At 41.5% G+C, this 13,076-nt stretch overlaps 1 protein-coding gene across 2 annotated transcripts in view; it reads right to left on the bottom strand.

Annotated features, from left to right (window-relative positions):
- dip2bb (disco-interacting protein 2 homolog Bb) overlaps nt 1-13,076 on the bottom strand; it is a 47,395-nt gene that overhangs the window by 20,115 nt on the left and 14,204 nt on the right. For both annotated transcript variants that reach the window (XM_041954603.1, XM_041954612.1), the window contains exons 2-17: nt 11,348-11,419; nt 10,518-10,670; nt 6,857-6,982; nt 6,434-6,769; nt 5,638-5,784; nt 4,889-5,008; nt 3,580-3,777; nt 3,246-3,337; nt 2,707-2,817; nt 2,468-2,591; nt 2,122-2,231; nt 1,858-1,960; nt 1,704-1,768; nt 771-864; nt 569-688; nt 366-480 (exon numbers count right to left, since the gene is read on the bottom strand). In XM_041954603.1, the coding sequence (XP_041810537.1) occupies nt 366-480; nt 569-688; nt 771-864; nt 1,704-1,768; nt 1,858-1,960; nt 2,122-2,231; nt 2,468-2,591; nt 2,707-2,817; nt 3,246-3,337; nt 3,580-3,777; nt 4,889-5,008; nt 5,638-5,784; nt 6,434-6,769; nt 6,857-6,982; nt 10,518-10,670; nt 11,348-11,419 (2,086 nt within the window). The remainder of the gene's footprint in view (nt 1-365; nt 481-568; nt 689-770; nt 865-1,703; nt 1,769-1,857; nt 1,961-2,121; nt 2,232-2,467; nt 2,592-2,706; nt 2,818-3,245; nt 3,338-3,579; nt 3,778-4,888; nt 5,009-5,637; nt 5,785-6,433; nt 6,770-6,856; nt 6,983-10,517; nt 10,671-11,347; nt 11,420-13,076) is intronic.

The raw sequence follows: 13,076 nt of genomic DNA, 5'->3' as shown, positions 1-13,076 counted from the left end.
TGTGGCCAGATTATGTGCCGTTTAGCTGGCAAAACTGAAGCTGTACACGCCTTGTGCACTGCACTTTGGACTATGCGCTATAGATCATTTAAATAGGCAATGGGTCTTCATCCACCCTGCAAGACCAATAAAAATGAAAATCAACGAGTGAGGCAATGTGTCTTTGTCAGCTTTTATTAATCATCATAACCTCTCATGCACCTTGGATTGAAATGGAGGGTGTGCGGGTGGGGGCAAGGAGAAAATGGGAAGTAGGTTGGACTAGAGACTCGGAAGAAGTAAGGGGTTTCTGTCTTATTTTGTCTTTATCTTTTTCATCCGGTGCTGAAAAATGCTAAAAAAGGAAATAAGGGTCAGTGATATACCTGCGTATAGCCACGGTCATGGCCTCAGGGGAGGTGGCACAGGGACAGATAACCTCAGGCTTCAGCCCATGGGACTGAAACACGTTCAAGAAGGCATCACAGGAAGACACCGACCCTGGACGGCAAGAGATTCAACGTATTACATTTCATTTTTGTCGCTTGAAAAGACCAAGTTTTACGACTGGAGGTCATGAAGTACTCACAGGGGTTAGCACCATCAGCAACAATCAGCATACGTAATGAAGCCAGACTGGTGTCTCTCTGGTCCCGATGAGCCATCATGGCCCAGTGTAGATCACGGCACTTCACCAAAGCTACACGAGCTGCATGAGGATAAGAGCAACATGTTATACAGTCAATTCTTTTACTTGGCCTTACTCAAGCTGAGAGAGAGCTCTAATTTACCTTTGTGGATATGGACCCTCTGGACCCAGGAAAGAGGACAAGCCTTCATCACTGCATAGGGAACACTGATAGTGTGTATCCTGTTCATCACAGCCTGGAAACAAACAAAACCTGGTTAAGCAGCTAATACAGTATAACACTAACATTTTCCCCATCATGACAAGAAACTCACATGGGGACATTCTTATAAATGATGCTCTAAAATTATAGAAAATGTTAAAACTCCCCTGCTTCCAGCACAGTCTGACGATTTATTGTCCCAATCACTAAAAGCTGGGTGCTTGAACAGTCAAATTATAGTTACATTCATTGTTCCATGATAAATGCTGTAAATTGTTCATGAATTCAATAACAGAAATGAAATGACATTATGTGGGTGGGACAAACAAACAAAGGGAACAAAAGCAAACATCTCTAGAATAAAAAAGAAACTACTCAAAACTCATGATTAAAAGAAAAGAGAGTTTAGCTGGATAACACAATGTGAGCAACAGATCAACAGTGGTAGATATCTGTATAATAAGAACAATGCATTAAATAAGCAAACAAATTTAAACAGCTTTTCAGAAAAAAAGTAGCCACCATAAAACTCCCAATAAGCCATGGGACTTTCTATCTGTCCATTATGAATTCCGTGATGTTTTTATGATTTGGACATTTGGTGACTTTACCAGATACTTGAAGAGAGCACACACACTAAAATCCATTTTTCTCTTTAGTTCTGTTACAACTAAAAGTATCTAAAATCACTATACAAGCATCATCAGGAAGCACCAGAGCAAAGAACCTACAGTAGACACATGGATGACTTTGCCATTTATTATCACATCACAATAACAGTCAATGTGGAGACTTTGTGAAATCCTTTCTTGAACATGCATGTGCATTAAATTATGATTAAAACCACCCATGCATACATCCCCATGCACTTACCGTGAGAACTCCATGCCACAGGCCCATATCCTTTTTAAAGTCCAGGACATTCACTAAAGTTTCCCCTAAAGTGGAGAAAGACAGACTTAAAATAAACCTGATGATGAAGACCTTGAAATGATAGACCATGACGACACTCCGGGTCTTAACTCACCCTCACAGTAGTTGCACGCCTGGGTCAGTGCTTGGCAGTGGGTCAGCATGGCTACTTTCGATACAGCCACACCCACCACTGTGCCCTCTTTACTTGCCTTGTACTACGGAGAGGAAACACAAGCAGAAGACGTAATCAGGATGGTCAGTGTTGCCAAATTAAGTTGTTATTTTTCTGTGCCAGTTAAACAATACAGTCTCTTTAGAAGCAGTAACTGGTTCATGTGACCTGCATCACTGACAGACCAATAAGCGACTCTGTTACCTCTATGTACGCAGGGTCAGTGTTGGCAGTGGGGATGTGTGGCTGCCAGTCTTTGGAAGGCTTGGTCAGGTATTTTGAGTCTGTCACCACCCATTTCATTCGAGGCCAGCCTATCAGAGAAAGGCATCAGTGATAGCAAAGTCAAGTAAAATCAAGGGGGTCTACTTAAAAATATAAAAAAGGGGAAATTCATGGTCACCTCATCATTAAAACACAGTAGAGTACAGAGTACACTAATAATGTTTTACTTTCAGCAATATTTCATAAAAGAGTATAGTATTTTTTACTAAGATAAATCTCTAATCATTTCAATAAAGTTCAATAATTTCAGAGGGAGCCTATTGACCTTTAAACTGCATTATTTCCCCAGTGGGTGTCTTGGGTAACCCCTTCAGACAGATCTCGCTGGTCAGAGCCAGACCAACACCACAGCTACCAAGCAGAAACCCCACCTGGCTGATACCTGCATCCTAAAATACACAAAACACAAACATACAATCATAGTTAAAGAATGAACGAATGAAAAGAAAAAAAACACATCTCTGTAGTCACATAATGCACACGATCCTCTGTGGGTTTTCTCACCTTGCGAGACAGTGGTACTTCAATCGGTACAGGTATAACTTCAGCCAGGAGGCAGCCGTAGAAGGCCACCCAGAACATCCCCGGATCACTGTTGGGGTAAACCAACGCCACCTACAAATACATGACTCTTTATATTTATAACTGTTTTACATTAGCTATTAAACAAGAGAAATATGTTTTTATGGACACTGGTAAACACTGGTAGTAAAATGTTAAATTCTTCGTAATAACAGTTAAAATAAAACTAATGCCTAACTAACTAATTACTTCTTCTTCTTCTACAGTACAATCTGTTTATTTCTGCCTTTCACCGACATATCAAACGTCAGCAACAATAAATCACTCCTGGAGCCACTACGGCTTCAGTGTCCTGCACATCAACAGTTACAAATATACAGTTTTAAATTCAAGGACAGCGGCGCCTTGTGGCTGCAAATACAGCAAAGTGTTGCATTCCTCATTCGTCAGGATGCCACTACCTTTTTCTATATGTTTGTTGTGTATCTATCTGTTTCTTGTCAGTGTGTCAGCACTCTCACCCGGTCTCCAGGTTTGAGGATTTGCTCGTTCTTGTTGCCCAGCTTGTTCAGGAGGGTGTACGCCAGCTTCACGCTGCGACTCCAGAGCTTCCCTAACAGACAGAAGGTGGAGCGGGGAGGAGGGAGTTAGGAGGGCACATTACATGTCTTGCCACTGCCAAACAATCTCATGTCACTGAGTTCACACATTTTTCTATACTCTAGATGAACTCTTGTACTCTTAAAATGAACCTTTCAGTTGTAACATCCAGCAGTTGTATGTTTCTGCTGCTGATTTGATTTGACTGTGAACTTCTTTCCAGCCTTCCTGCATATTAGTAGTCTTGTGTCTCACCATAAGTCAGTGTGTAGAGCGGTTTGCCCGTGATGTCAAGAGCAGTGAGTGCGGGACTCTTTCCCTGAGTGGCCCCCCAACGGGCCAACGCTGCCTGCAGGGCCGGGGGCCAGTTGCTGACCACTCCCAAAGGCTCCCCTTTTACTGGGATGATCTGACGGCCCTCCGGCTTTGGTGTGTTGGGGTCCGGCTGGGGCACTGGGTAAGAGGGAGAGGAAACAGGAAACTTTTGGGAATATTACAGAGTAAAGAGATTCGTTATGGATGCCACCTGGATAAAAAGCAGTCCAATCATTATTGCTGCGTATACTGTACTTCGGTTTCAATGATTCAACCTCTTGACTGGTTTTTCCTTCCCTAATCTGTGTTGTTCTTTGCTATTTTAGTCGCCTTAATATGTAAAGAATACATTTTAAAGATTTGTGCATTTTTTGCAGATAAACACTGCTCAAGTGCAAAGACTTTTATTGAACACACAAATAAAATTATTTCAAATTGTAACTTTGATCCTACGGTATAAAATATCTAAACAAATAGGTTTCCCACTTTCTAATAAGGCACCTTTCATCCTTTATTATTACTCATATTTTATAGATCAGTTATAAGCCATTCATAACAACACGTTTTGGGTTGCCAGGTTGTGAGAAATGCCTCGTTGGACATTTTTCTACTTACCTGGATCACAAACCATATGCTAACAGAAGCAAAATAAATACTCTCTATTAATGATTCACTATAATATAACATAGGACTTGATGGCTTGTTAGGAAGCCATAAATGTTATTAATACCTTATCTACAGTTCTAACTGCACTGTTTCCAAATGGAAGTTTTCACAAAATGGAAACTTATTAATGGCTTATAACTAATCAATAAAGCATTGGTAAATGATTTATTAGGTTTTAATGAAGCCATTAATTGCAATTTATCAACAATTTATGAATGGTAACTTATTAATGGTACTCAATATGTATTTTTGAATACAGCGAAATCTGGAAATATGATTAATATGTGCAAGTCATTCAAAAAATGTTTTTGATTTGATTTAATGATGTAGTGATTGAAAATAGCATCCTTTGAAAATGTAATAGTGAAGGTGGCATACAAACTGGGAGAAAAGGGAAAGAGAGGTAAAGGAAAACTGTACAGTTTTGAATTTCTATTTAGTGGAATTTCAAAGAAAAATGTTGTGACTGGAATGTGAGTTTGTTTAACTTTGCCCAATAAATACAAAGTTGAAAAAATAGCATCTTTGTAATATTGTATATAATGTAGTAAAGTTTAAGTGTGCGTTTCATTAAGCTGCGAACCTTCAACGATCTCCTCTGCATCGTCGGTAAAGAACTCGCTGAGCGGGGGCCTCTTGGGCCTTTTCAGGGTGTTGAGCAGCTGCTGGATCTTTGTGGACACTCTGCTGCTCACAGGAACTCCTACAAGCAGGATGAAGGTGGAGAGGGGCAGTGCCAAGACAAACATACAGTCAAACACACACCGTGGCTCGTCTGTACAAAACACTACATGTTCAAACTTCTTACCATCTCATTGTCTGCTGCTCTTCTTCTCATAACACAAGAGAAGGTATTTTTATTGATTTAAAACTGATTGTAATATCTATTGGGAATGAAAAGCAGCATACAAAGGTGGCAACAACACGAGGAAAACACAGTGAGAACTGGGGTAAAAGTTGTTTTTTCTTGATTTGGGATCACACGTGAGGATTCATTCTGTGCGTGATGTTGTTTTTGTTGCATTTATTTCTATATTCATTCATTACAAACAGGAGGGAGAGTAAGGGTACAACAGCAAACACAGAAGGCTACGGACATTATACATTAAGGAGTTTCCTTACTCTGGATATTACCTCTTCCTATCAGCCAGTCAAATAAACATGTGACAGGGTAGAGAAAGATCAAGAAGAAAAAAGAAAGCAGTAAAGTCTGATTAATGATATTTTGAAATGACACTTATTTTGAAGAGAGAAGAGATTTGTGAGTGGAATCAGACAGAGGCTCCCGCACAGACACACGCAAATAAAAATGTTATGTGGTGTAATCAGTACCGTCCGCCGTCTCCATCATGCTCGAGCGGCTCTGCCCACGGCTCATCCCTTGGACCACAGTGTTGGATGGCAGGTCCACCCGCGGGCCCCTGGACGGAGGGGCCACAGCTGCCACATCTGGAGGGGGGGCGCTGTTCTCTGAGGGAGCTACAGGTGAAGCAAGGGAGGGCATTCTGAGTGAAGTTTGTTTCTGATTACAACACCAAGCACTGGTGGTGCTCAAATGTTAGACAAACATACTATGATTGTATGTTTGAGCATAATAGACATGTATTTTTCAACTATGATAACTGAAACCGATTGTGTAGAGAGATAGTGTAGGATAGTGAATGATGGGCACTACAATATACATATATCTGTATATATATTTGTATATATATGTGTGTGTGTATGTGTGTGTATATATATATGTGTGTGTGTGTGTGTGTGTGTGTGTGTGTGTGTGTGTGTGTGTGTGTAGCATGACTACCACAGCTAACACAGGGGTTAGGGGGTTCAGATAAAGCATTATGCTAATTCTACTTGCCAGTCTCACAACTCCATGTAGCTGCAATATATATACACTTTCTGCATGTTGAAAAAAATTACCCATATACTGTATGTCTTTACACACCTTCTTACTATTAATGAACATGTAAATATAAAGTTTTCCAAGATGTAGTACTGTCCCTTGTCACAAACTATGATACGAAATATAGTATCATAGTAGTATCTCCTGTAATAACCTGTCCATTTTGGTCAAACCTAATAAACCAAATAACAGTGGTCGTGTCACCAAATCAGTGAGGGGCCTCACCAATGCGACTGTGAGCCAGCATGTCAGTCACAGCTGCGGTGTGGGGACGCTCATGTGGCTGGTGCTGTGGTTGGTAGTGAGGCTGATACAGAGGCTGATACAGAGGCTGGTACTGCGGCTTGTACTGGGGCTGAGGCTGAGGCTGGCTCTGAGGCTGCGGCTTGGCCTCTCCGTGGGACAAGGTGGAGGAGGCCGAGGAGGAGGTGGAGGAGCCCTGGACGGTGCGGTTGATCCAAGAGTCCGGGCTTTGCAGGTTTGGATTGACCAGAGGTGGAGGGGCGACCACTGATGACTGCCTGCGCACAGACATCTCATCTTCAGAGGCTGATGAGGAGTCTGAGCAAGAGAGAACACAGTATGAGTTATCCACCTCTGGATTCTCCTGGCTAAAGGTCAGTCTGTAGGGACTTCTTCCTGTATTACCTGGTGGTGTGCGGGTTTCAATGGGAGATTGCACATAAGTGGACCGTCGCTTGGTAGGCATGGGCAATGCCATCTTCTCCTCTTTATGTTTAGCCAGGGCAGCTTGTACTGCCTCAGTATGGATATCTGCAAAGACAGACAACAATACAGTTTGAGTTAGAAATGGCTTGACTTGATCCTAGCCGCTCTGGATCTGATTAAAAGCAAAGACACAATAAAAGAAACAACAGCTTTTTAAATTGACTCATCAAGAGGCCTCTTGCCCACAACACAGTCGTACTCCATTCTCCATACTGAGAGATTTTTGTGGGCATCTTTAGTTGTTTGTGTGGTGTGACTCAGATTTAAATTACTGAACTTTTTCTTTCTTTGTATTATTGGCTCATTTGGTTACTTTAAAAATGCTTCCTTTCCCTAACTGCTGCTTTAATATTATTTCATTTTAATTGGTTAACTGTGATATGAGTCCTACAGATCAGTGGGTTAGAAACTCAGGCCTGGGAACTAAGTTTAGAAAAAATCCTGCATTCCTACAATGGTTTCGGGGTACCTGGAAAGTCCCCGCTGTCAAACAAACAAAAAGGTACCAGGTATGGCAGGAATAATAGTTAATGTCATAATGTGAACTATTTCTACAATTATCTTTTTATTAAATCCAGTAGAAAAATCTGGTCAGATTTATTTTGTCAGTGAACAGCAGTTTGTCAGGAAATTAACTGGTCAGAAAATCAGAGTTGTATTTTTTTCTCAAAAGATTATTAACATTAAACAAACTGAGAAGGAAAAATCACTCTGCTCTCAGCTCATACACACATTCAACCTGCAACAACCTGAAGGGAAACATCACTTTCTTTTTAATGTTTAGTAACCACTGATTCATTCATTTCCAGTAATGTTTGACAGCAGCATTTTAGTCAGCAAGGTTGTGTTAAAGAAGAAAGAAATATCAAAATGAGTGAAATCAGAAGAAAATCTTAAGAGGATGACTGTGTTTTCCCACTGAAGCAGGAAACCACGAAGGGAGGAGAGAGTGAATTAGCCCACGCACATGCCTACACACATGCACATGGTAATAAATGCAGAGATACTTTCACTTGATGACACCCACAGGCGCATTAAACACAACCACGTGAACAGCCACACATTCACGCTATGTAACAAAGCGTGTGCAACAAAAGCCCACTCACTGACAAATCACATCTATTAACTCAGGGGACACAATTTCCATTCAAACATCAACACATTTAAATAAATCATCGAGCACAGCTCGTTACACAGCAGCAGTGGGGACCATAATTACATAACTGGCATTCTGCTGAACAGATTGCTCTGGGCTAAATCATCTTCTCTCATAACGTGCATCGTCCACCCTCACACAGGGGCGTCTGGAGAGGCTGACTCCTTACACATGTCTGTTAGGATGAGGGCTGTCTCCGTGGCGATAAGCATGGTGGGGTGTTTGGAGGCTAGCTCTTTGTTTTATACCAGCTCCAATTGACACAGAGATGTATGTGCACGGAGCTACAGGCCTTGAATTGGTATTTTCTTTCATACGTACCTTTTTGAATCACGGGAATCATTTACAGAATATATATGGGTAAAATATATGGGTAACTATAGAGACAGCAGCCTCGGAGCCAACATTGTATTTTGTTGAGTGCAGTACACAGACAGGTTTTAAGAGGACTAATAACTGCAGGAAGCTTGGGGAGATGAGAGGCAATCAAATTAAGGTTGTTTGTCTGCAGTCCATAAAATGATAAGTGCTTTAATTTCTTCTGTTTCCCATTGCTGCAGTGTTTTGTCCTTTTTTCCTCTTCTTCTTATTCGTTTTTTAATGGCTCTTTTAAACCTCTGGTTTTCCATTCTTTAGCCATGCCAGCAGCATGACTCTAGGGATGGCACTGTCTGTAGAAAAGTCTTCAATTTTTGAATGAACTGCCATGAAATTTTGTACTAACATTCATGCCTTCTCTTATAGACTTTGGTGACCTTTTCCTCTAACGTCACCATCGGGTCAAATTTGTAATTTGTCCGATTGTGTTGTTTATGACCAAATAATGAAATTCTCATCAGTGATAGCTGCACTCATGTTGATGGTGCTAATGAGCAACATGCTAAAATGCTTAACTAAAAGTTCAGATTGTACACATGGTAAACATTAAATCAATTTAACATCAGTATATTGGCACCGTCACCGTGTCAGTGTAGGCATTTAGCTCAAAGTGTACAGCCTGACTACTCAAATGTAGTTCAGGTAGGTACCTTTTGATAAAAATACCACAATGCAATCCATCAACTTTGATAGAAGTGAACACTACACAGTGGGCAGCTGTGGTGCAGGAGGTAGAGCTATATTCAGTCAATTCACCATTTACTAGACTTGTAAAAATGATAATTATTCATGTCTGAAATCTCAATTTACTGCTAACTTCACAGTGCCCTATTGATTGTGTTCGGAGTAGTGGATGAGTAAGTCAGGGAGGGGTATAAGAAAGTCTTCCTGCTCCCTTTGAAAGCAGCCTAGTCGAAATGGCACTGTATCACTGCACAGTGTTACTGTACTTGAACTGCACTATACTGTGAACAGAGTAAAATGGATGACATACTCTTAATATGGCAAAAGCCTCGTCATCCAACTTGTCTTTGGCTCTATGTTCTTCCTTCTCTTTCAACCCGTCAGTCCTACAAAACTCAACTTCTAGGCTGCACTGTTAAAAGCCCAAGACAATGCTCCACTGCTTTCCCTCAGTCCATGTAATTTGCACTCATTCTTCTTCCATTTCTTGATATAAATTGCACCAGTCTCAATTTTTGCCTTTAGTTTTCATGCTCTAATTCTCTCTGTGTTAAATACTCCTTCCCAATCTCTCTCTGAATCCTTCAATCAGATAAAAAATATCCTGTCACTGGCCAGATTTTCTATGACAACGACGCATTTTCAAACAACTGCCAGACTTCAGCCTAACAGACGGACTTTAGATGAGTCAGCCTGGTATTTAGAATGCTGGAGTGTGAGGGTGTTTCATCTGAGAGGCAAGAATTGTTGAAAAGGCAAGACGGAAGAGAGAATTATGAAAACAGACAGCAGGGTGTGGGCCAGTCTGGAGAGAGGAAGCTTTTACACTCTAAAATCCTCCTCACATGCTCTGTGCTCTTTCACCTCTACTCTACTGCTCTGCTTTCCTTTATCCTCGCCAGTGTCAGGTTTTCCCCTCCAGCTCAGTGTTCCCCTGTTCTCCTCACAGCCTCCTCACACATAGCCAGGCAGTGACATCACTCTGCTTTCACAGAGTGGGGGTCCCCAGCTGCAGGGCTGCACTGTCGTCTGTTTTTTCTAAGCCCCTCAAACACACACACACACACACGTACATGCACATGCACATGCACATGCACACACGCACACACATGCACACACCCACACACAAACTCTTCTTTAATTGGTCCCTTTGAAACAGCACAGTGTCTGAGCTTAAAAACAGGCTGGCTCGACAAGTGAAGCTAATGTAGGCTAATCTGTGCAATGCAAAGTTAGCAGAAACTATATATGTCCTCAGTGATTGGTGTATCAGAGGTGTTTTATATTTAGGGAAAAAAAATAAGATGAATGTAGTTTCTCCCCTGATATGAGAGGGTTTTTTTTTAATGTTGGAGTCCTGACCTGATCTGTAGCGATCATCCCTGGTTCCACCACTGCGATGGGTTCTGCGGGAGCGACGTTCTCGATAACGGGACGAGCTGGAAGGGGGAGGGGCGTGGCTGGAGGAGGAACTGGGAGCGGGAGGCTGCACGTCATTCTGACGGGGTGGCTCCACTGTCAAGTACATAAACAAACATGTATTCATTAAAAACACATTAGAATCTTGCTTATTGTCTTGCTTCTCTGATTGTTAACTTTTGACTGTACTTTACGCTGTGCTGCACATGTATTTTCATGTATCCTGTTCTTTTTATTATACCTATTACAGTTTTGTATATCACAATATCATATTCTATTATAGTCTGTGCTTGTGCCTTGATAAATTTGTAAAACAAACTAATAGGCCTGCATATACATTCCAGTGGCAGCCAGCCAACAGTTTGTCATTTTTTTCGCTCCACCGTCAGTGTGATGTGGTGAGATTAGCAGAGAGAAGGTACCACTAGGAGACAGACCTGTGCATTTTCAGGTCCTAAAGTACAATACCAGTGTCATTTACAGCACAGGAACGGTCATTTACATAACATTTACTGCAGTCTACATCTCCTTTACATTTCATTCAAATACTCTGCAATGCAGTGATTTTAGTGAGTTGTTAAATACAACATTTCCAGTGTGAGACCCTGATTGCAATAACCAGTTACAAAAGAGACAAATATGAAAATTTGTTTATAAGACAATTTAAGTGGCAGATTTTGTGTAACTGACTCATGGCAATAGGACTGAGCAACAACAGAGATAGGGGATACACAGTTATGTTTGCCCAGGAAAATGGGAGTCATGGTTTTTACCTGGAGTATGGATGATGTATGGAGCCAGGAGTTTGGTCCTTTTCTTCTCATAGCCCTTCTGTGTAATGTCACCTGTACAAGATCAGAGAGAAAAGAGTGACTTCACTGATGGACTGGGCAAAGTCAAATCAATTTAGATAGGATTAGAATAAACTTCAGTTCATTCACATTGTCAAGGGCAGCAGCATTCAGCATTTTAGTGCCGGTCTTCTTCCATTCTGCATTACATTAGCATTGTTTGAATTTCTTTAGCCTTGAAAAATGTGTAAAAAAGAACCATTAAAAAAAAAACTCTCCATAGTTTGATAATAGACTGAACACTCCTGGACTAATCTACATTCTCTGATATGTCTGACTGTGGTCTATAACCACCTGTTCAAACACACGCAAAAAAAAAACTAAAGGAGAAGATGGAAACACAGATGGATGCACACATTTTGCAGTAATCTCCAGAGATAGCTGAGGGTGTCAAAGATGTGGCTCAGTTCCAGCCTCAAGTACAGCACAAAAGCAAAAACAAAACAGGACTAAATATGGAAACGTACGGAAGCGTAGGCAAGTGAAGGGATGATTCACCGAGACAAAACAGAGAGGCATGAAAGCTGAGGGGAAGAAAGGTGGGAGACACACAGAGATAAAACGGGACCGTCGAAAGCACAGAGGAGGAAGTGACGATGACGATAAGAAGAGATGGATGGGTGAGTGATGGTGCATCCAGAGGAATCTTGAGTCACAATCGGTAGAAGAGCAAAATGTCCCTTGGACATCCCCTCCTATCCCCCCTGCTGACAGCCCATCTGCATCTTCCTCCACCCCACCAGACACAACACAGGTCGACTAAGCTTTATGTTGGCCCTCAAGCCACGCAGTGACTCTGCCAAACTCCTCTGTGTGCAAAGCTGTCAGATCTTCAGACACATACTAAAATCCATCTGGAGAGCCTGCACTCACTTTTCTATTAACTGTGTTGAGCAGTGATGATTCATTCAGTATGTCCACCAATGGCTGCCCTGGCTGCTCTTAAACCTCAACTTCTCAAGTCAAGTCAATTTTATTTCTATAGCCAAATATCAGAAATAATGATTTGCCTCCAGGGGCTTTACAATCTGTACAACAGGCTACACACTCTGTCCTTAGACCCTCGACTCGAATGAGGAAAAAGCTCACACGAAAGGACCCTTCTAACAGGCAAAAAAAAAATGGAAGAAACCTCTGACAGTGCAATAGAGGAGGGATCCCTCTCCCAGGACAGACAGGCTGCAATAGATGCCATGTGTACAGAATGGATTCACAACAGAAAATCATAGTATATACAATAATTATGACAAAATGGTGATTGTAAAACATAAGTGAAAAGCATGGATCCAGGACGACAACTGAGTCACGATGACTGTTTTTATCACACATTGACTTACAGTACGCATGAGAATGAGGGAGACCCGCATATAAAGTCAAAACAGCAAACTAAACAAGCCTGTCACTGTCTGTGTAAAACCCCATTGGCCAGTCTGACAGGTAATCTTATTGTCTGAACAGCAGCGAGTCTTCAGTTGTACTATTTCCTGGAGCTCCAAGAGTTAATCCCTAAAATTAGGCTACTAAAACGCACACTGATGAAAGGTTGAAGATGCCACTGGTGTCGTCGCTTCACAGTTAAACCACAGAGGACAACAGAGATTTGATGAAGGTTTCCTGTTTTACTGACACAGGTGAACAATTGCCAGGCACA

The sequence above is a fragment of the Chelmon rostratus genome, chromosome 2 (genome assembly GCF_017976325.1).
Source record: "Chelmon rostratus isolate fCheRos1 chromosome 2, fCheRos1.pri, whole genome shotgun sequence".
Taxonomy (NCBI): Eukaryota; Metazoa; Chordata; class Actinopteri; order Chaetodontiformes; family Chaetodontidae; genus Chelmon; species Chelmon rostratus.
This window is presented reverse-complemented; position numbering and strand designations above follow the sequence as displayed.